This window comes from Cibotium barometz, chromosome 3 (assembly GCF_041138505.1).
Source record: "Cibotium barometz isolate CiBa-2024 chromosome 3, ASM4113850v1, whole genome shotgun sequence".
In the NCBI taxonomy this organism is placed as follows: domain Eukaryota; kingdom Viridiplantae; phylum Streptophyta; class Polypodiopsida; order Cyatheales; family Cibotiaceae; genus Cibotium; species Cibotium barometz.
Window position 1 is genome coordinate 12,672,018 of NC_141048.1, and position 24,331 is coordinate 12,696,348.

The window sequence follows — 24,331 nt, forward strand, 5'->3', positions numbered from 1 at the left end:
TTCCCCAGCATTCTTGACATAAAGCAGTTATTTAAAAATAGATTTCACATACAAATACAGTTCCAACAATATTTCCATCTTTTCTCATCACTCCACATCCTTTCACATTAGTCCTCATCTTTTCTCATCTTCCCACAATTTTTTTTCTTCATCGATCCCTATCACATCACATCATTCTCCCACATCAAATCACATCCAATCGCATCATTCACACATCAATTCACATCATCCACACATCCATCCACATCATCCACATCCATCCACATCCATCCACATCAATCCACATCATCCATACATCCATCCACATCAATCCACATTATCCACACATCCATCCACATCTTCCATACATCCATCCACATCAATCCACACGTCAATCCACATCATCCATACATCCATCCACATCAATCCACATTATCCAGACATCAATCCACATCATCCATACATCCATTCACGTCAATCCACATTATCCCCACATCATCCATACATCCATCCACATCATCCACATCAATCCACATCATCCATACATCCATCCACATCAATCCACATTATCCACACATCCATCCACATCTTCCATACATCCATCCACATCAATCCACATCATCCATACATCCATCCACATCAATCCACATATCAATCCACATCATCCATACATCCATTCACGTCAATCCACATTATCCACACATCAACCCACATCATCCATACATCTATTCATGTCAATCCACATTACCCACACATCAATCCACATCATCCATACATCCATCCACATCAATTCACATTATCCATACATCCATCCACATCAATCCACATTATCCACACATCAACCCACATCAATCCACATTCATTTCATAAGTATTCCCATTCTCATCTAATCACATCTTTTTCTATCTCATCACTTATTTCCTCATTTATTCTCATCAGATCTCATCCACTTGCATCTACCCATACATCTCATCACTTCACATACATTAACATCTATCCAGTTTACATCGCATCTTATCACATCCATTTCACATCACATCTCATTCATTCACATCCCGATTCACATGCTAACACATTCATTCACGTCCCTTATTGTTCATTCACATCACATCACATCCATTCACATCCCTTATCATTCATTCACATCCCAATTCACATGCTATCACATTGATTCACATCCTATATCATTCATTCACATCCCGATTCATATGCTAACACATTCATTCACATCCTATATCATTCATTCACATCTCGATTCACATGCTAACACATTCATTCACATCCTATATCATTTATTTACATCTTGATTCACATGACATCACATCCATTCACATCCCTTATCATTCATTCACATCCCGATTCACATGCTATCACATTCATTAACATCCTATATCATTCATTCACATCTCGATTCACATGCTAACACATTCATTCAAATCCTATATCATTCATTTACATCCTGATTCACATGACATCATATCTCATCTATTCATTCACATTTATCTGAATCACATCACATATGACCCTCCCTAATTCAGGTCCATCTTCGGAGCTGACCGGATCTATCGGTAGTAGATTGAGTATGTTTGAATGAAGTCATGACACGAGGTTGGAGTAGGGGGGACTAGATGGAAGACTCTATAGCTAGTCTAGAAGGTCGTCTTTATCATGTCTTCAAATGTCTACAGCAGGTGCTAGGCGGGCATCCACATGATCCACTCATAATAGCCAAAAGTTTGCTTGAGCATTGGGCCTTGTTGATGTCAAAGGCCAAGCCATGCGCGCCTTCATTGTAGTGGTCCCAATCCAGAAAGGACTCCAGCAACATGATGATCAAGTTGAAAACTCTGATCGCTGCAATCATGGCTAGGTCTGGGACTTTATCATAGTGGTGGATGAACTCGTTGAAGAGCTGGTGGATCATGGTGTCTTCAGTACATGGCTGCTATGCCGTCGGAGGAGTGAACCAAGGAAAATTGAATTGTAGCTTCGAGTTCATTTTTTGCTCCTCGTGGAATACATTCCATGCCCACCGTCTTCTTATGGTGGGGTAGGTAGTCTGGGCTGATGTGGAATGTGTGGGGCGCGTTGAAATAGGTTTCCCAGTGAATAGTTTGAGTAGGAAAGGGTGCCTCGGGCTACAAGTGCCCATGAGTTCAAACATGATGATGGGGCGAGCAACGGTGGGTGGCCAATGGTATTCTCTATGCTCCATGGGTGCGTGTTCTTGCCGCCACTATCAATGATTAGCTTCAAGTTATGGGCACAAGACATTGATGTCCAAGCGGTCCATTATGCGAGTGATCGGCATTTCCTGGAGCTGTCAAATAAACAAGATGGCGATCACCTGCTCGGAGTCCATGTGGTTGAGGGGGGCCTACCAATTGAGAGGGTTTAGCGGAGGGTCGATCTCCTCGCACTCCTGTGGTGGCGCGGCAGCAAAATCTCTCCCTTTCGAATTTTGGGGGGAAAGACTATTGTGGGGGTGGAGGGGTGGTCGATGTGTAGGCTCTCGTTACAATGAGGTTTGCCTCAAAGAGGGGTGGGGGTTTGGTTAAGGTGGTGGACGGATGTCACGGAATGTAGTGTGCATTCCGAGATGTAATGACAAGGAGGGTGGTGAGGGTGTGTTTTATGAAGGGGGTGGTGTAGGAAAATGAATGGGAGGAGAAGAGTGGTAGTGTGGATGTGCCAGATGAGGGTGGGGGTCGTGGGGGTTGGGTGCTGGTACTTGGGTGAGATGAACTGGGTGGTGGAGGGGGAGGTGGGGGAGATGAGGATCGTGAAGGTGGAGGTGGGAGGCTACTATGGCCATTGTTGCCTCCATCATGGCCATCAAGGCATGATCACCTTTGGTTACATCCACTGGTTCTTCGGATTGAGGAAAGGCTTCAGCTACTACCGCTTCCTTGGAGGTGAATTTCATTGGGAAGGCGATGTGTGAGGCATCAAGATGGCAGATTCCAGTGGTTGCCATGACCTCCATTTGCTCATGATGCGTGTGGTATAAGATAAGGAGGCATGCTACATAATAGGGGGGAAGCAAAGGGAGAGGTAGGCTTCATTAACCACGTGCCATCCCCTACCATGTAGATAGTGCAAGGTATCGGTCATCCTCTAGGAGGGGTAGGGGTATGGGCATAGACCTTCTGGAATAGATAGGTCTATAACATCAATTGGGTTAGATGGGAAGCCGAAGCAAAGGAGGTAACTCCAACTAATCAAGATGGCTTGGAGAGGGTGGGAAGGGAGCTCATACAAGTCGTGGGGGTGGTTGAAGGATACGAGGCCCTAGAAGTAAAAGTGGGGGATGAGGGTGGTGTGCTGGAAATAGGGAGCTTGGTGAGGAGATAGGTGTAGGTTTGGTGGGAGGGGGCTCATCCAAAAAGACATTGTGTTGGAGGAGGTTGAGCCGGATGCTTTGGTAATGAAGGTCGATGAGTTGGAATGGGCTTTGTGGGGGAGGACAAGGACTGGCAGCTCAATGGTTGTATCCATAAGTGCATCAACCTTCCAATCCATGGTGCTAGAGGAGGAGCAGAAGGGGTGGAGGGTGGTTGTGCTACTCTGGCTTTGGCTTCTCCCAAGTGCTTTTCCATCTCATGGATGGTATCTTCCAAGATCTCTCAGTATCTCCAGAAATCCAGCTTAGTTTGTGCAAGGGCCTCCTCCGTAGATTATGCTCTATCTTGGGATTCTTGGGCAAGGTTCTCGACTATAGAGAGCTCATGGTGTGCCCTCTGAGTAGCTTCATGGGGCCTGTTTGGAGCTGCTGTTGGAGTTCTATGATCGTGGCGATGGCATGCCTACGTTGCTGCTCGTTTTCATTGATTTTGTTTTGCAGCTGGAGGTTATGTAGGTTAACCTGGTAGAGATCTTCAGAGATCTATCTCCTGCACGCCTTGGCTAGCAATATCTCCCATTATGAAACTGTGGCCACCTCCTATTTGACGGTAGATGCAATCCATCATTTGTGTGATCAATTCCCTGGCCATGTGGGAAAAACCTAGGGCAAATCTGGGCACATCTCCATGGGTTACGTGGACACTCTTTGCATATGTGGCTGGATCGAAAACTACCTGACCATGCATAGCGGAGTGTGTCTAATGTATTTTGATGAGATCCATGTGAGTGAGGGGAGGAGAGTCCAGCCTCTATGACAGGGGGGGGGGAATTAGTAAAGATAGAGAGAGAGAGAGAGAGAGAGCGAGAGAGAGAGATTTGAAAGAGATAAAGAACAGAAACGTAAAACATGTTGAGAGAGAAAATAAGAGTGTTAACCTATGACGAACATTGAGACGTACTATGTTTTACGTCATGTAATTAGTTTAACTATTCTGAGTCATGGGCTGGACTTGTCAGCACCATATGTTAAGGATAAAGGGATTGGGTGATCGCCAATGAGAGGCACACCTTGAATATCAGCAGGATAAGGGTTAGGATCGACCGGCCATGTATGGGCACCCATGTGTGAATGGCCAAGTCACCTATAAGAGTCAAATGTAACCCTAAAACCATTATTCTCATGGGTTGAATACAAGAGTGCTCTTGCCTTATCCTCTTGGTTTCCTTCTCCTGCGTGTGTGTGTGTGAGAGAGAGAGAGAGAGAGAGAGTGAGAGAGCGATCGAGCACTGTGTAGCGGCACGGCGGCGGCGGCGAGGCGGTAGAGCGGCGACGACGGTGGCTCCTCCTTCACGGCGGCTGCGACACGGGAATCCTTCACGGCGGCGGTTTGAGCGGTGAGTGACACACCTTTGCATTCTGTTTGAGCTTGCTTTCCTGGTTGTATGCTTGTAGCCATTCGTGGCTCGCATATACGGTGTTCGGCAAGTCCCCAACTACGACCTGTGCGACAAAAACACACATTTTTGGCGCCACTGCCGGGGAGATGCCCTGCAACAAGCTCCAGTTTGCAGCTCGGTGTGCTGCGTGAAGTGAAATTTACCCTGTAGGAAAGGCGACTGTGTGTTTGTTGTTGAGACGTTTTCGTGTTCTGCAATCTATTTCTGCAATTTGTCTTCTACATTTCTGGTTCTTTTGTTATTTTTCCGCTCCACGTGTGGGCGTGTGTACTGTTCTGTGGTTTTTTGCGTATGAGGGGGGATTTCTGAATCCCTAGAGGCCTGCGCTGTGTGCGAACTACGCTACAGCGGCAAAGTCTGAACTCTAAAAAGAAACCCTAGAAAACTTATTCCAAAAAAAAGAGAGGAAAAAAAGAAAAAATTAATTTTGAAAATAAAAAATTAAATTTTTTTAAAAAGAAAAAAACCAAACGTGTGAAGAGGAAAGATTTTTTATATAGAGAAAAATTTTTTGAAAAGAAAAACCCCCAATTGACCCCAGCCTTGGTCTCGGTCTTTTGATATATATATATATAGGAGAGAGTCTCCATAGTTTTCTTTCAAGTGAGAGCTTATGGGAAGTTGAGCCCTATATGTAGCCCACTCCCCAAGGAGTGAAGTGAGCATGTGGGATAAAGCCTTCACCCTTTCCTCCACAAGTAAATAGGCCTTCACCCCTTCCCCCACAAGAAAACAGACTGTTTTGAGGACCACAGGAGCTCTGGATAGGCAAACACTGTGCTGTAAAGCATGCTAGGACCCTTTAAACGATATGCTCATTTCGAGCTATCACACGCCCTAGTTCAGGTAAGTAAGGGGGTTAGAAACAGGTTAAAAACAATACAAAAACAAGTAAAAACGGGGTGTGAAACACCTAAGAAACCACTTGTGTGGACTTCAACAAGGGTAGTTACCAATGCCCGTAGAGTACCCACGTCACATGCATCTATGATCTGGTCGGGTGCTAGAGTCTAAGCCACTAGAAAGCGTTTCAGTTTATGCAGGCTCACACCATCCCTCCACGTTGGCATCTTGGCCTTCAGCTAGAACCCAAGGGAGTGCAACCCAAGATCCACGAATAGTGGATAGTGACTCGTCCTCTGACTCAGAAGCCAGGGAAGAGCACCCTACCAAGAACCCTGAGGAGACAAGCTAAAACATGCCAGTTTGGGCCCCACAACCCAGATCTAGCATGTTTAGTCGTCTAATAGAGACCTTTAGTAGAGCTACACGCTCTGAACATGCGACAAGCGAAGTAAATGAAGAAGGAGGGGTAGTGGATTCGCCATTCACATCTCATGTGGACCCTACCCTCCCAAAGAGTGTCCATGTGGATATTCTACCCACTTCGTTTAATGAGGGCCCTACTGAGCTACCACCTTTCCGATGCTCTTCCTAAAAGTAGAGGTCCCTAGAAGCCAATCCATAAGAAGTGACATTGCGTCCACTTCAAGAGAACCGTTTGGCACACCAAGTCTAGATGGGATATTTCTCAATGAAAATTGGGAATATGATCTACAAACAGAGACTCTAATTGACCTATACACAGGTTACACATACCATGTAGGTTGGTTAGAAGTCCTACGATCTACATCTAGCGCCACTAATCTAGAGGAGCAACAACAAATGATATGTGAGGTTATTCATAGAATTATCCAATTTGAGAGGCAAAATAGGGGAGTGAACCTGGTTTCCAGTGGCCCTATGAAATTTTTGGATATAGGCAAGGCCAAACAACCAACTTTGTCACAATTGGAGACTCCCTCGGTGAGTCCCATAGACCCTTTGTATGTTGTTTCCCCTGGAGTCTCAATGCAGGTTGAGCCCACGAGCAATAACTTTAGCTTTCCAACCTTAGCTCAACTTTCTACCATTAGGGAATCCACAATGCCTACCCCAATGATGAGCATGACAGAAAGCGCACCTGTTACCACTGCAGTTAGTACGACACCGCTACCTACTAGAACAATACATACAATAGTGCGTGCCAGTGCCTATCGACCATATGTACCTATCGCTACTCATGCTCATGTAGCTCCTACGCCTCTTAGTATGCCAATGGCATATGCTCCATGACCTCCTTATCACAACCCTTATCCAAGAGGAGCTAGGCCTAGTCACATATCATATCTTACGTCATTTGCCAACATACCCAAACCAACGCCAACTCCTATCAGCCAAGCTATCCCAGAAGTGCCTCCACCAACTATGCCTGCTCACCTAGGTGATCTCGTAGCGTTTGCTCAGATGATCGGACGATCTATTGCGGAAAACATGCGGGGCATGCCTGAGAGAGAACCCAGAAGCAAGGCGGTACAAGTGGCTAAGCTCACTCAGAACTTTAGTGGTAACGAAGATGTGAGGAAGCACATTGAAGTCTTTGAACACGTGTGTGATTCCTTGGAAGAGCACAATGAGCTGCATAAGTGTAAAGCCTTAGGCTTAACCTTGAGTGGGAAGGCCGGAGATTGGTATCAAACCTTAAGGGTTGAAGAGCGCACTCACTACTCCACTCTCAAGAGATTTTTCTTGAAAGAATACATACGTGAGGGTGTGCTTTGGGGAGTAGCATCTCAACTCCAAAAAGCTGAACGTGAGGAAGGGGAGTCAGTGAGAGACTTTATAAGTCGATTGAAGCATCTAAATTCTTGCTGCACTCCCAATGAGCGCTTCAATAATAACCAACTGCTCGATAGATTCATCCGAGGATTGTGCCATGAGGACATATACAATGGCCTAGTCATTAGAGGTCTTACAACGTGGGAGGCAGTCACTGCCAATGCAATCCAGTTAGAAGACAACTTGATGATTGCAGGTAAAAAGGTGTCTTTGGAGACAAAATCCATTAGTTTGCAAGTATTTGGGCACGAGCCAATGACGGTAAAACCTATTGCCAAGGAGCCCAAGATATCCGAAATGTCTGTGGCTCTCCAAGAATACTTTAGGGGTAGTCGAGCTCTCAAAATAGCCATATGTACCCAAGAAGAGAGCAACAATGGTGTTTGGTTTGCTTAGGACCACATAGCACGAGTGAATGTCCCACATTCAGAGTCAAATTCAATGGGAATTGCAATGCATGTGGTAAGTATAGCCATCAATCTAAAGATTGTCTAGTACAAATGTTGGCAAATCAGGCACCACTAGCCTAGTCAAACACACCTCAAGTACCCGCGCTAATGCCTACACAACCTGTCGAGCAACTGTCAAACAGCACATAGTTCCAAGGAATCCGAATGTAGTCCAGTCTGTGCCGTTACCACTGCCAGTGCTAGGACCACAACCTCCACATCCAAGGATTACTCCTATAAACCAGATGGGTTGTGAGTCACATAGTGCGTGTGGGGATTATGAAGAGGAGATTTCGGTCGAGACGGTTTGTCTCGCAGTGGTTTCTCCACGCCACTCTAGCTGTCTCCCCACTATCTGCAGCCTTGCAAGAGCCATTTTGCTCTTCTCATTGTACCCGATGACATCGAAGTATTCTTCCATTGATTCGATCCACTTCTCCACAGCCTCACCCAAGTTTTCCCCTTCACCCTTGAAAGGTCCAGGCTGCAAACTATGAAGAGTTTTACGAACATCCAAGTCGAGCTCTTCTTCATCGAGTTGGGGGTTAATATTTCTACCACGACAACCTCGATCCATGTTCCTATCAATACGAAAATTCTTGTTAAGTCTCTTTATTTAAGATTCAATCCGATTTTTGATTCAACTGATCCGAGGTTCTCGGCTCCCCACAGAGTCAAGGGATAAAGATACTCATATAAAACGTATTATTAGTTAACAATTCATTCAAAATTATCTCATTCATATCTTTAACACAATACAATAATGGTCCATCAGACTAAATGTTTCCATCTGAACAGTCCATGGGGATTTCAATTTTTTCAGATTTTTAATTTATCATCCCTTAACTTGATCCACTGATCAAAAGTTAACAGTAGCAATCTACTAGCACAATCCACTAATCTCATAGTGATTGGCTGAAGTCATTAATGTCATTCCAATTAAGAACATCATCATAGGGACTCGTCCCATTCATCCTCATTGCGGTCACTCAGCTTATTACATTTCAACCAAATTTTAGGGATCATCATTTTTCAATCAGAATCCAAATCAACTCATCAGTTCTCAACCAAGTAAGAGTTGTTTTCTGAAACCGGGCATGGATCTGGTTGATTGACCTTGCTGGTCCTCAACGGATGAGTCCATGGCTCTTTTATATGGATCTGTTGGTTGATCTTGCTGATCTTCCACGGAGATTCCATTCTATTATGTGAATATATTACCGGTTACTATGAGCTAGGAACTATCGAAAAGGCCCCTGAGTGAACAGGTGGTGAGCGTTCTGGTTACCAATGATGCCATAAGTACACCGATGAATGAATGATTGAAAATATGGATTCAACCACAGATTTTGAGGATAGTTATCAGTGACATAATGGTTTCATTAAAGGATTGTTTTAAAGTTAGTTGATGCTGAGAAAAAGGCAATTTCATATTGGGTAAGTAAGTGGTGTGACTAGTTGATGTTTGCTTGAACTTCCGGCTAGGGGGACTGGGAACTCTTTTCCCTGGTACCCGGGATAAAACCTAAGCAAATTCTAAATTGGATCCCATCACTACAATGGTTGGGCGGTTGGTCATGGGTCTGGATGGGGTTAGGCGGTTGGTCATGGGTCTGGATGGGGTTAGGCTGGATTGATGGATCCGTAAATCGAGACTCAATTTCTATTTAGTTTGATAGATGAAGTAAATCCCGGACAAAAATTGTTCTATGGAAAAGAATCAACGGCTGTGCCTCTCAATGAGGAAAAAAGCGTTGATCTCTATGATCCAAGTACAGTCTTTTTCCCTGATCTGACTATGGGACTTACGGGTTCGATTAGATTAGTTAGTTAAGGCTTTTGACTACATTAGGGAAAAGTTATCCTGGTGGAATCGCCCGTGCTTTCTGGGCAAGAGAAGTTTTTCCGAGTTCGGTTTGGAAGAATCGAGGAATTAGTCACCTGTCCGGATATCCGTGGGCCTCGAGTGTGGGACCCTGCCCCGTACAAGATGTGCTACTTTCGCTGTAGCACCCCGAATCCATTGCGCGGTGGGGACCGGGATCTCACACACACACACAAGAGAGAGATGGATAGCTGAATTTTCTTCTATCTTCTTCTTCTCTACTCAACCAACATAACATAAAGATAAGAGCACACACTATATGGGTTAGTACTCAACTACTATAACATACAAGGGTTGGTCCATAATGTGAACTCGACTAAATGAGTTGGCACTTGCCAATCTCTAGTAATCCAAAATGGCTGTCACACAACCTCTCATCCCACTGGACACATATCACCCATAATCTCACCAACCATGCCAGTGTAGATGCGGAAGCTATCACCCAGGTGGGTCATCAATGTCTGCTACCGTAGCACTAGTTGAGCTTGATATCTCAACACTCCCTCTCGAGCTCAACTCCACACATTGCACTCCAAGTATGCTCCTAAACCTGTGGAAGCTTCTCTGTGCCCAATGCCTTCGTGAAGATGTCAGCCACCTAATCCTCTGTGCTAACATATACCAGATCTACATCTCCTGATATAAAACCTTCTCCCTCACAAAGTGATAATGCACCTCAATGTGCTTCATTCTAGCATGATATACTGGGTTATTGGCCAACTGTATGCTACTCATGTTGTCACAATATATGACAACTGTCCTATCCATGGGCTCTCCCATGTCACAAAGTAGCTTTTGAAACCAAGCTACCTCACACGCTACCATAGTAGCATCCTTGTACTCGACAAGGTAACTGTTGGCTAATTCTTACTGCTCCAACTCATAGCAACACTCCCAAATGAGAACATAAAACCACTGGTAGATCTCTTATCTGCAATACTACTAGCCCAACCAACATAAAACCATTGGTAGATCTCTTATCTGCAATACTACTAGCCCAACCAACATCTGTGTACCCATGTAACTGTATCTCTGTACCAGCCGCATAGAAAAGTCCATAATCAACTGTGGACTTTATGTACTTGAGGATCCGTCTAGCCACATCTAAGTGTGGCTTCCTAGGGGCCTCCATGAACTGACTCACAAGTCCAATATCATAGCTCAAGTCTGACCTTGTAAATGGTCATGTAGATCAAACTACCCACTATATGCGCCTGTATGGAGTGGGGTCCTCCAAAAGCTCACCTGTATCTGTGAAAAGCTTTGTGTTCTGCTCCAATGGCACTGAAATAGGCTTACAACTTGTCATACCATACTTGGATAACATGTCCAAACCATATTTCCTCTACAATAGCAAAATTCCATGAGGTGATCTCACCACCTCTATGCCCAAGAAATACCGCAGCTCACCCAAATCCTTCATCTCAAACTTTTGCTTCAAAAGCATCCTGACATCATGTATGTCTGCATCACTATCACCAATCATAATCAATTCATCCACATAGATGACTATTAGCATGATCCCTCTATCTGCCTTTTTGACATATGGTGAAAAATATGCATTGGATATTTGAAATCCAATGGTAACAAGATGCTCCCCGATCTTGTTTGACCATGCTCTGGGTGCCTGCTTCAAGCCATACAAGGCTTTGCGTAACCTGCACACAAAATTTGGATGTGCATCACTCTCATAACCTGGTAGCTCCATCATGTACACTTCTTCTTCCAAATCACCATGCAAGAAAGCATTATTTACATCCATTTGATGTAGAGACCAACCCTTCGCTTTGCAGCCATAGCAATGACAGCTCTCACGGTTGCCATTCTTGCAACTGGGTTGAATGTCTCCTCATAGTCTATGCCATAAGTCTGCGCATAGCCCTTGGCAACAAATCTTGCCTTGTACCTGCTCACTAAACCATCAGCATTGTGCTTGACTTTATACACCCACTTACATCCAATTGCCTTCTTTTCCTTAGGCAAAGGCACTAACTCCCATGTTGCATTTGCATCCAATGCTACCATCTCCTCATCCATGGCATCTTCCCATTTCTTATTTCTAATTTCTTGCTCAAAGCAAGTGGGCCCAACCTCCTGTATTTCTTTTACCATGTAAGCATAATGATGGGCTATATATCCATCATATCTCAACCTGTCAACAGGGTATCTAACCATCGTAGACCTGCCTACACCTGATCACTCTGCCAGGTGTGCTCAAAACAGCCCTGGTTCTCCTTTCACACCAGGAGTAACCACAGATGGAATGCCAAGCTCCTCATCAAGGCTCTGCTTAGAGCCACTAGAGTCACCATCCACATATGAGTGACCTACTGACAGATCAGGCACAAAAGGTTGAGAGGGAGACTTTTAAACCCTAGCAAGCAAACACACACACAAGAGAGAGCAAGACACAAGAGAGAGATGGATAGCTGAATTTTCTTCTATCTTCTTCTTCTCTACTCAACCAACATAACATAAAGATAAGAGTACACACTATATGGGTTAGTACTCAACTACTACAACATACAAGGGTTGGTCCATAATGTGAACTCGACTAAATGAGCTGGCGCTATAACTATGCCAGTTTGTAGTAATCCAAAATGGCTGTCACACAACCTGTCATCCCACTGGCCACATATCACCCATAATCTCACCAACCATGCCAGTGGTGTAGATGTGGGAGCTATCACCCAGGCGGGTCATCAATGTCCACCGTAGCACTAGTTGAGCTCGATATCTCAACAGGGTGTGGTTGGAGGACACTCAGGATAGAAAGTCCACATTACACTATGGAATTTTTTATAAGACTAGAGTATAGGTACAAGTACATGGATACACAGATGCAGATTGGGATGGTAGTATCCGAGACAGGAGATTTACTAACCATTTTATGTTTTCTTTTGGGTGTGCTACTCTATTAGTTGGAGCTGCAAGCAAGAACCAACAGTTGCTTTGTCGAGACTTTCTCGAGTACAGAGGCTAAGTACATGGACACTTTGCTAGTAGCATGTGAGATATCTTGGTTACATAAGATATTGGCAGATATGGGTGAGCCCATGATAGGGTTATTATCATTTATTAAGACAACATCATCAGAGCATATAGTTGGCAACGAGTAACCCACTATATCATACTAGAGTGATAAAGCACATTAATGTGAATTATCACATTATGAGGGTGAAGGTTCTAGCAATTGATGTGAATTTGGTGTGTGCCAACACAGAGGATCAGGCAATTGACATCTTCACAAAGGAATTGGGTACAGAGAAGCTATAGGTTTAGGAGCTTACTTAGAGTTTAGGGTATAGAGTTGAGCTCAAGAGGGAGTGTTGACATATCGAGCTCAACTAGTGCAGATATATGGGTGACACACCATGATGATAGCTCTACACTTACATGGTTGGTGAGATTATGGGTGATGTGCCACTAGTGTTACAAGTTGTGTGACACAAACTTTAGCGTGCTAGAGTTACGGCATAGTTATAATGCCAGCTCATGTAGTCAGGTTCACACTATGGACCGGTCTTTATATGTTATAGTAGGAGATTAGTTTCCCTGATAGTATGCACTCTTATCTTTATGTTATGGTTGTAGAGAAGGGAATAGAATAAAGATAATGCCATCTCATGTAGTCGGGTTCACACTGTGGACCAGTCTTTGTATGGTATTGTATGCTATAGTAGGAGATTACTTTCCCTGATAGTATGCACTCTTATCTTTATGTTATGGCTGTAGAGAAGAGAAGAGAATAAAGATAATTCAACGATCCATATCTCTTGTGTGCTTGTATGCTCTTTTGTGTGTGTGTGTGTGTGTGTGTTTGCTTGTAAGGAAGCCCTCCCATGCATTCTTCTCAATCTCTAGTACCACCATGAGATTTGGTAAAAATGCAATATAATATCCAAGAATTTTGGACCATCATTGATCATAGCCAATCAAATGAAGGTGGTATTGGTGCATGAATCCTCAAAGCAAGCCATGAACCTCGTCTTTTTAATGGGCCCAAAGCACTTGCAACCCTAGAGTTGGGGCCCGGCAACAATAACAAACATTTTATATGCTAACGCTACTACAATACATGTAGCCTGAACAAGATTCTTGCTTCAAGGGCCAACATAGATTATCTCCAACAAGCCCTAAAGCATGTGGATTTATCTCTTGCTTACCATTGAACCTGGTAAGACAAGTTTATGGACCATATCCTGGACCATCCGCACCTAAGAACTGGCAGCATCTTCACCATCCGAACTTGGTGACATGAGGATGTAGTTGAAGAAGGGGTTTATGTAAACCACTAAGATATGGTCACCATTCAGAAGGGGGGTATGTTAAACACTCCATCGGTTAACATGGTTACACCTGCTTGTCCTACCATAAGGCTATCATAAAGCCTACGGTAAGGTGCTTCACCATCTTACACACTTCGTATCCCTACATGTAATAGAAGTCAATTATTTATAAGATAGCATTGGAATTTATGAAGGGGCCTTACCTTGATCTGAATCCCAAATAGGGAAGTCACAAACTTTGTGTATGTACTTATAGTGGCCTGGAATATTTTTAACTTATGGTTGGTCAAGTGTATGTACTTATAGTGGCCTGGAATATTTTTAACTTATGGTTTGTCAAGTGTGAACATTAGGGAAGTCCCTCTTCTCCCTACTCTCTTACATGTGTTCTATTAAATCTTTACGTAGCATACATTCTTTAATATGTTTGATTGTAGGATCTCTCTTACATAAGCTTCCCCTCTTCTCCCTTCTCTTGGGGGATTAATCCATAGTGTGGGAAACCTTCTCCTCACCTCCATCAAGGTGATTAAGCATCTCAACATTTACTATCATAGCCATGGAAGCTCTCCGGTGTGACAACAAGGAGAGGATGCAAAAGATGGGCTAGTACACCTACACGGGAAGTTGCTTCTTGTGGCTCTATGGCAAAGTAGCCGGTGTAACACATGTTTTGGGAAAGGCAAGGTAATAAGCTCTAGTCTTGAAAATAGCCCAAGGATGAATCCAAGCTTTTCTATGCTCAGGTTTAATATAAAACAACTCTTCTTGGCTTCCACTCCATTAAAGGAAACCTCATTTGAAATCTATAACTACGATAAATGGTAAGCGAAGATCCTGCTCCTTGATGCATACATTATCCTATTTATTAAGGCTTCTCCAAAGCCACTCCATATACTTGTTTACCACCAATATATATGTGTGCACAGATACTCTCTCTCTCTCTCTCTCTCTCTCTCTCTCTCTCTCTCTCTCTCTCTCTACACACACACACACATACACAAAATATTTATTAAATTAGTACATAACAATTTTTATAATTTATTACGTGTTATTTCATGTATATTATGGCTAACTAAAACTCTTTAAGAAGTTTTTTTTAACACACACACACACACACACACACACACACACACAATATATATATATATATATATGTATATATATATTAAATTAGTACATAACAATTTTTATAATTTATTGCATGATACTTCATGTATATTATGGCTAACTAAAACGCTTTAAGAAGTTTAAAATTTTGAATAATATCTAGTATGGTTCTTCCATGAATGCATTTAAAATTGATGAGAGAGAGAGAGAGAGAGAGAGAGAGAGAGAGAGAGAGAGAGAGAGAGAGAGAGAGAGAGAGAGAGAGAGAGAGTTTTTAATTGATAGTCATCATTCTTGTCTCTTTTGAATATACAAGTATTTGGCCTTTCTTAGAAAAGGAAGTTTTGGAGGCAGCAAAATAGTGAAGGTGTCTTTAAAAACAATCATTGATTTATGGAATTTAATGTTGAAAAGATACGAAAAGAGAATCTCCAAAAAGCACTACAATAGGCCATTGTTTCAAAAATGAAAGATGTAAAATTTTCTTAAATTTTTAAAAGTAAGTAACAAATACATATAAATGATTTTCTTTGTGATCCTCCACTCCAATATGAATGGTATGACTTGAAAAGAATAGCTATTCATTTAAGTAAAAACTTTCATCTTTACTAATCTCTCTCTCTCTCTCTCTCTCTCTCTCTCTCTCTCTCTCTCTCTCTCTCTATCCTCCACTCCAATATGAATGGTGTGACTTGAAAAGAATAGCTATTCATTTAAGTAAAAACTTTCATGTTTACTAATCTCTCTCTCTCTCTCTCTCTCTCTCTGATGTTTACTAATCTCTCTCTCTCTCGCTCTCTCTCTCTCTCTCTCTCTCTCTCTCTCTCTCTCTCTCTCTCTCACACACACACACACACACACACACACAACATTATATATAAAAGTTAAATCAAGCCTTGCCTATATTTAATAATTGAAAAATCCACATATATACTTATATTTACTTACATTTAATAATTGGAAATCCACATAATAAAAACATCTTCAAATTGATCAATTTCAAAACCTTTGTTTGTCAATATTATGAGTATTATCGAAGTTGTGTTTTTCTCTCAGATGCTTACAACATCATTCTTGACATGAGAGAAAAACATACATCTTCTTAGTCATATATTTTCTTATGTATAATTATAGATATTGCATAATTTTTAAACACATGGAAAAAGTTTATAAAGGCTCAACATATTTGCATAAAGTTGGATACTAGCAAGCACTTAAATATCAAGCGTGATAATTATGTTTGAATTAGAAACCATGCTCGATTTTTTTCTAAAGGATAACACCTCACCCCCTTTATCTTGTCTCTCCCTTCCTAAGACCATCTTTTTAAAAGAGTACTACAACCATCAAATTCAATAAACATACTCTACGTTTTTTCTAAAGCATAACCCCCCACCCCTTCTTCCCAAAGCCTATCTTTTTTTTAAGAGTACTAAAACCATAAAATTTGATAAACAAATGGTAGACATATTTTGAAAGTTCATAAACAAGTTGTTTTGGGCTCAAGATTCATCATGCAATAATTTTGAAGTAATACACTATTTTTATGAGGTGTGCATAGTGATGTGTCAAAAAGGCGTTCTATAGCTTGTCGTGTTTTTATGATATTTTTTGTTAAATCATAATACATCAATAATTTAAGGTAATAAGGTAACTCGGCACATCAATATGAATGAGTATACTTATATTGTACAAGATGAAATACTTATTGAAAAGTGGGAAAATGCTTTGAAGTTCCTAGTTTCAAGACTATCAAGAATATCATTGAATTTTATACATATTCTACATTGATGCTTTTGAAGTTCCTAGTTTCAAGACTATCAAGAATATGTTTGAGTTTTATGCATATTCTACATTGATGGTTTTGGCTATTAAAATCAAATAAACAACAACAGTCACAGCAGTGATGTTGGCACATTACCAATCTTGACTTCCACCACTTGCATGCACTCATTTAGAAAGACTTTCGAAGTTTTTTAATAGTAGTAGATGTTACCAAGCTTTCTTTTTGACTAGTCTTTAACCTCTTTCTACCTTATTTGAACTCTTTTTATTGGTTATTTTTCGAGGTAAAAGTCAAATGTACATTTGAAATGTATTTGTTGGCATAGGTGCCCATCAAAATCAAGCCTCCTTACTCTCTCTATGCATTCTCTTTGAAGTTATTGCCTCAAGGGGTTGTATAGTTTTGAGTCAACATAATTTTCACTACTTGAAAGATTCCTTAATAAATGTCATTTCATGAATTGTTTACCTTCTAATGCACATATAATGAGTATTTTCACTTAGGTAGGCACATGCATGATTCCTTAATAAATGCCACTGTCGTGCAAAATCCACATCTTGAAATGTTCACCTTATAATGCACATATATGAGTATTTAAAAAATATCTTTCACACCAAGGTATGTCATATAGCCCATATGTGGTCAAGTGGCTTGGCCATGACGTGAAAAGATTCATCTCTCTCTCTCTCTCTCTCTTTCTCTCTCTCTCTCTCTCTCTCTCTCTCTCTCTCTCTCTCTCTCTCTCTCTCTCTCTCTCTCTTAATACCACCCAATCAAAATCTAAAATTGAGGTAGGAAAAGTACAATAATTGAAGGTTCCTCCAGTGCTTAATTTCTATAAAAATGGTGTGCAATGAGTGATGTCTAAACTTTTGACACTTCTATTAAGAACATGTGAGGGGAGATTGAGCCATTGTTGCGGAAAGGAGTTTTCCCAATTTCGTTTCCATACCTCCTCCTCCTACCTCTTCCAAGAATAAAGGAAGGGAAAGAAGCTTTTCTAGTGGTAGAAGTGGAGGGTACTATAAGTGGCTCTAGAGGGCCTTTTTACTTTTGTCTACCGCTCCCAATGTCGTATGAAGTAGTATGATAAAAAAAACCCTTCTTCAGTGTATTTTCATGGATGTTGAAAAAAAAGAAATTGTAATTCTAATGAGTCGTTTTAAGCGGTTTTACTTATAAAATCGGTTGATGTGTACATCTTTACTAGAAAGTGATTGGTTGGGTAAAATATTTTTTTTCTTGCACATGTATGAAGGCCTTTTCTCCTTTCTTAATGTAGTAGCACAAAAATTGTGGAGAAGGCACAAATGCCAAAATGCAAGCATTGCAACTTTTATAGTCATCAAAGATTTTATAATTGCCTATGGTTGGTTTTCCTTGTGAAGAGAGCCTCCTCTCATTGGTTTTGGCTATTGGTAGTAGCTTTACTCTTTCAGAAGTCAGCCCAATCACTCCTTGGGTAAAAGCAAGCATGCAACTGAGTGCTTGAAGGAAAAAATTATGACTAGTAAAAAATAAGGAAATTTCATTAAATCAAGTGGTTTCGTAACACGATTGTATGATAAGAAAGGCCACTTTTGTTAATAAGATGTATAAAATTGCATTCTTTAAAATAAATGCTACAACTTTTGCTTTGATTTCAGCTGAGAACTACAATGCATTTTTTGTTAGGGTCGATGCATCATGCAAATTATGCAATCCTAGCCTCCCCTCTTGGGCTTGGCATGTTGGGGGTAGTGCCCATGCCTCTCCCAAGGTGGGGACTTACCCTGTAGTTGCATCTAATTTAAGTACTTTGTTTCATCCCAACCCACCCTAGTGGCATCTAATTTAAGTACCTAAGATAATTAAAATTATGCAATCCTTGAGGGAGGCACACATGCATTTGATCAATGCGATGAGGATCAATGGTATCTTGTTATGAGGAGAAGATGTGGTGAGATGATACTCCTGAAGATGGAGATGCATGAATCAAGATAAGATGCAAGAAGATACTCAAGCTTCGTAAAGTCAACTCCAAAGATGTGGGACGGGACGAAAGCCAAGAAAAGCAAGCACAAAAAAGCTATTTTAATGATTTGAAGGATAGTCCAAAAAAGTGGTGTAGGCTTCTCAGCCCCTCTGCAGCTTTTGGGGCCTCTTCGAGCAGCTGCGTCTCGCTCAATCCAATGCTTTTTTGAAGCTTTGGGAGGCCTGGGTTGCTTTCTTTCGATGCTTTTTCTGGCGTCGGCTGTGCCTCATGCCTGCCTCTGAAGCAGGAGAAGATTCTGTGGCTCCATTTCTGTGACCCCTCCCTTCCTTTGTTTTGGGGACTTTGGTAGCATCACACGCGCGTAGGAGCAGGTTTATGATTTGCTTTTTAGCACAAGTAAGTTGTTCCAATTTCTAAGCTTTAATGCAAGCTGCGCTGCCGCATGCTTGCTATTAGCCATGCACATTTGAAGGTTAGCTGCAAGTTTAATGTTTAATAATAATAATAATTTCTTGCCGTACAGCCTGCTGCAGAAGGGGGGTCACTGATTGATGCGATTCTATTCAATTTGATCTGAATTGGCAACGCCCAATCCTTCGAGCCATGGCCGCACTCACCTGCCCCAATCAATATTACACTGAGCAAGGGGGCTCATGTGTACGGCAAAGCTCCTTCTTTGGAGGCGAGGCTCTTCTCTCCCAAGGTGTCGGCTACGGCATTGTTCTTGGTTTCGGCGCGTTTTTTGCCGTGTTCACCTCCTTCCTGGTATTGCTATGCTCTCTGTTTTTTTTTTTTTTTCCATGAGGTAAACATCAAAATCACATGTGGTTTTGGATGTATGTGTATCTGAAAGGGCATGTTTGGCATGTGAAAGGTTTGGTTGGAAAGGCGATATGTGGGCGCAAAACACACATCGGAATGGTTCAACACGGCTGGCCGAAATATCAAGACAGGCCTCATTGCCAGTGTCGTTGTCTCACAGGTATATGCTTTTGAATGCTCGGAATAAGGGGAACTTGGTCCCATACGTTTCGGTAGATTTATGTAGAATTTTTATGTAGATACTCTAGAAGCATCATCAGTATTTAGATTTATGTCTCATTGTCAGTATTCAAAACCCTTGTCTCATTATCATTTATTTGTGACTCCTTGTAGTGGACTTGGGCTGCTACCATCTTGCAAAGCTCAAACGTAGCATGGGAGTATGGTGTCAGCGGCCCTTTCTGGTATGCCAGCGGGGCTACAATTCAGGTATTTGTCAGCTTTCTTTCACACCCCCAAGGTTTCATGGGGGCATTATCATCTTTACGTCAAGAATTTGTTGAGTGCAGGTGCTTCTCTTTGGAATCCTTGCCATTGAGATCAAGCGAAAAGCGCCATCAGCACACACAGTTTGTGAAATTGTGAAAGCAAGGTCAGCTTTATAATTGGATCAATCCTCGGAAAGGTAGAAATTTCTGTATACAAGCTTTCTGAAGTCTTCAATTCTGTTCTGCAGGTGGGGCTTTGCAGCACACATGGTCTTTCTTATATTCTGCTTTGTGACCAACATAATTGTGACTGCAATGCTTCTCTTGGGCGGCTCTGCGGTGGTTAATGCATTGACAGGAATGAACATATATGCGGCCAGCTTTCTTATACCACTTGGAGTGATTGTGTATACCCTTGCTGGTGGCTTAAAAGCTACTTTTCTGGCCAGCTACATACATTCAGTAGTTGGTAAGCAACTCAGCACAGTGGTTTGATATGATGTACCTTTCATGATAGACATCGCTGTGTCATAAGGTAATTAAACTTTTGTGGATTGTGGGGCAGTTCACGTGGTGCTGGTGATATTCATATATCTGGTGTACACATCAAGTAGCAAATTAGGCAGCCCTTCAGAAGTTTACAACAAACTTCATGCCATTGCCAGCAAATCACAGGATTGTTCAATGCTCACACAACTTGGGCAAGCGTGCGGTCCTGTCAGTGGAAATTATGGTGGATCCTACCTTACCATGCTGAGTTCAGGGGGTTTTATTTTTGGCATCATAAACATTATTGGGAACTTCGGCACAGTGTTTGTGGACAACGTAACTTGCACTAAACCTATTGCATGTTCCGTTTACGATGTTCAAATCTTTGGAAGTACAGACAACAGAGAAGTGGCTTGTGTTTGCAGGGATACTGGATCAGTGCTATTGCAGCTCGACCATCATCAACGCACAAAGGATATTTACTGGGTGGCTTAGTGTGGTTTGCAGTTCCCTTTTCTCTGGCAACATCACTTGGATTGGGAGCACTTGCCCTTGACCTTCCGCTCACAGCAAGTGAAGCCAGCCATGGTTTGGTGCCCCCTGCCACTGCAACTGCCCTTATGGGTAAAGGGGGGGCAGTCCTGCTTTTAACTATGCTTTTCATGTACGGCTTCTCACATTCATTCACAGTTGCTCATGGTTAAATAGATCAAAATGAAGAAATTGGATGCCTACGTGCATCAGAATATAGGCAAAATAGATCTCTTCATGCGTTCATGTACGGAAGCAGGTGTGTGTTGGGGAGGGGGGGTGCGTGCGTGCGTTTGTGTGTATGTGTGTGTGTGATTCCTAATGGTGGGTTGATGTGCAGGGCTGTCACTTCTGCAGGCTCATCTGAACTGATTGCTGTTTCATCACTTTGTACCTATGATATATACCGCACCTATATCAACCCCAATGCTACTGGAAAGCAGATTCTTCGAGTCTCACGTATTGTGGTGCTTGTATTCGGATGTTTCATGGGCGTCCTTGCAGTCATTCTCAACAAGGCAGGGGTCTCTTTAGGGTGGATGTACTTGGCCATGGGTGTGATCATTGGATCAGCTGTGATGCCGGTTGCTTTTCTCCTGCTATGGAGCAAGGCCAATGCAAAGGGGGCAATAGTTGGAACAATTGTAGGATGTATTGCAGGAATAGTCACATGGCTGTCTGTAACAAAAACCGAGTACGGCCGAGTCAATCTCGATACAACTGGCCGAAACGCCCCCATGCTGGCAGGCAATCTAGTCTCCATACTGGTGGGAGGCGCCATCCATGCGGTTTTCAGCTTCCTAGAACCACAGAATTACGACTGGGAGACGACAAAAAGCTTGACCATGGTGGAGGTGGACAAGAGTGATGTGCCCTTAGAAGAGTTTAGTGATCAGAAGTTGAGGAGGGCAAAGTCATGGATTTTGAAATGGGGGATAGGGTTCACCATCGTGATTGTCATTCTGTGGCCGGTGATGTCACTGCCGGCCAAGGTGTTCAGTTTGGGATATTTCACGTTTTGGGCCATCATTGCCATTGCATGGGGAACGGTGGGATCCGCAGTTATCATCCTGCTGCCTCTTATTGAAAGCTGGGAAACCATCCAGCTGGTCTTCATGGGGTTGTGCACCAACTATGAAATGGTAAAGAGCCTGGAGGAGATAAACCTAAAATTACATGCAATAGTCCAGTCCATGCCTGAGGCAGAGAGGCTATATCTGATACAGAAAGGAGAGTTAAAGAAAAAGGATGCTGAGACTCATGACACAGAGATAGAAAATGGGAAAAATGAGGGCAAATAATCTCTGTCAAAACACCATTCACCATTCTGAAAACATTGTAAATTTATTCATTTCTTAGGAATCCACCCTACAAAGCCCTATTTGAGACCTTTAATTTTTGTAACAGAAAACTGCTAATGATGTATACTAGGTATATGTGAAGTCTAATATCAGAGTGCAGCACCTTGGTCTTTTCTTGTGTACATTTCCAATTCTTGAAGGGCTTTCCACCTCGTTAAAGCCTCCACAACGCAAGTCGGTGGCCATGGAAGGTAATAATGATGAATGAATTTCCAGTGTCTATAAATCATATGGAGAACAAAGAGGACCTAGTGGACATAAAATTCAAAGAACCATTGGCATGCATGAAAAATTTATTAAGAGCATGAATAAGTGTTAAAATTACAGCAACGTAATGAGCTATGGTGGATCAAATGCTAGAATCAACAACATTAACAAAGAGATTAGATGATAGATGTGATTAGTGTAATTAATTAATAGCTTAATATAGGCATGGATAATCAAAAACCAGTAAATTCTCATTAGGTCAATGCCTCAATTTATAGAGTTTACATCCAAGCATCCAATCTCATTGATTTTTTCTTGATTTATTTTACCTCTTTTGCTTGATTCTTTTTACCTTTCTCAGAATATCTTCGCACCTCCTAAATCTCCTCATGCTATCCTTTATTTTCTCTCAGTAGATACTTCTCACCTTTTCACAAGTTCTTTCACATTTACAGATTCTCTTTTACAGCCTCTTGCTAAGGGCTTGTTCTCGCACACACTCGATTCATTTGTATATTTCAACACCTTCTCTTAAGTGAATACTCCTAGTACTCCTGGACTCTATACTAGTTTTTCTCGTACTTGATAGTCCGCGACTAGTCTCTCAAGTCTCTGAACTCATAGTCCTTGACACTCTCTCTCTATGTGCGCGTCCGTGACCTTGACTAAAGTGCTCATATATACATCTACTATATGGCCTACATCATCGGTGGCTTGGAGGTGGTTTTACTCTGTTGGGGGCAGGTTACATTGGGTTGTGGGGTTGCTCTCTCTCTCTCTCTCTCTCTCTCAGAAAAGATGATATGACTCCACTTCCTTAAGAGCCTCCATGAAGTTTGTTGATATCGTTCCTTCTTTACTGGGTTTGCTGTAGCAGTCTCTTGCCATGTGTCCTGGCTTTCTACAGTTGTGGCAAGTGAAGGTTCTTCCTCCTATTATGCCTCTTCTTCGTCCTCGTCCTCGTCCTTGTCCTCGAGAGAATCCTCCTCGGGTGAAGAATGCTTTTTCTTCTCCTACTGTTGAGTCGAGCCATTTCTTCTCTTTGCCTCTGGTCTCTTGCTCTAGTAGAGCTCCTTCTATCTCGTGATAATGTGAAGACGGTCTTATCTCTTAATCCAATTTCAAGATTCAAGGGCAGTGTTTATCCTTTTACAACTTATCTGGTGTTTAGGAGATGATTACAACAGATTTATCAGCATAAATTACCAAAAATTACATTAAATCAAGAGTAACCAATTTGTACGGAATGGTTGGAGTATCAAACCATCTCTGAATTGCAATATGAAGTTATAGAGATCTGTATCAGATACCTAATGATTAATTTAAACTCTCAATTGCATCAAAAATAGTGATTAATACTAATTAATCATTGATTAGCAAATTAATCCTCTATTTTGAGTGCAAAAAATAGAGTATGCGGGGAGCCCAGATTTGAGGCCTTAGAGTTCAAATGAGCTCAAATCCTTTCAAGGCCATCAATAGCAATTAGTCTAGTAGAGGATTAAGCCAAGAAATACAAGATTTGACCAAACATTGAATGCTTAGTCTCTGTTTTATCA

General features: G+C 42.0%; 1 protein-coding gene across 2 annotated transcripts; it reads left to right on the forward strand.

Annotated features, from left to right (window-relative positions):
- The first annotated feature begins 19,038 nt into the window (after window positions 1-19,038).
- Window positions 19,039-22,677, forward strand: LOC147639725 (urea-proton symporter DUR3-like). 2 transcript variants are annotated; one of them, XM_086773222.1, is made up of 9 exons: window positions 19,039-19,330; window positions 19,458-19,699; window positions 19,809-19,916; window positions 20,090-20,185; window positions 20,266-20,348; window positions 20,433-20,653; window positions 20,750-21,009; window positions 21,099-21,337; window positions 21,545-22,677. In XM_086773222.1, exons 2-9 carry the CDS (start codon window positions 19,538-19,540, stop codon window positions 22,503-22,505), a joined length of 2,130 nt encoding a protein of 709 aa, XP_086629348.1. In that variant the 5' UTR covers window positions 19,039-19,330; window positions 19,458-19,537; the 3' UTR covers window positions 22,506-22,677. The 2 variants fall into 2 exon arrangements, with proteins under 2 accessions (XP_086629348.1, XP_086629357.1); XM_086773231.1 differs by lacking the exon at window positions 19,039-19,330 and having other exon boundaries at window positions 19,391-19,699.
- Window positions 22,678-24,331: the final 1,654 nt, after the last annotated feature.

Excerpts from the sequence above, each read along its gene's own strand:
- LOC147639725 (XM_086773222.1), top strand. The coding sequence starts at position 19,538 with ATGGCCGCACTCACCTGCCCCAATCAATATTACACTGAGCAAGGGGGC. Across the intron at positions 19,700-19,808 it reads CCGTGTTCACCTCCTTCCTG|GTTTGGTTGGAAAGGCGATA; the intron begins GTATTGCTATGC and ends GGCATGTGAAAG. Across the intron at positions 21,010-21,098 it reads GCACAGTGTTTGTGGACAAC|GGATACTGGATCAGTGCTAT; the intron begins GTAACTTGCACT and ends TTGTGTTTGCAG.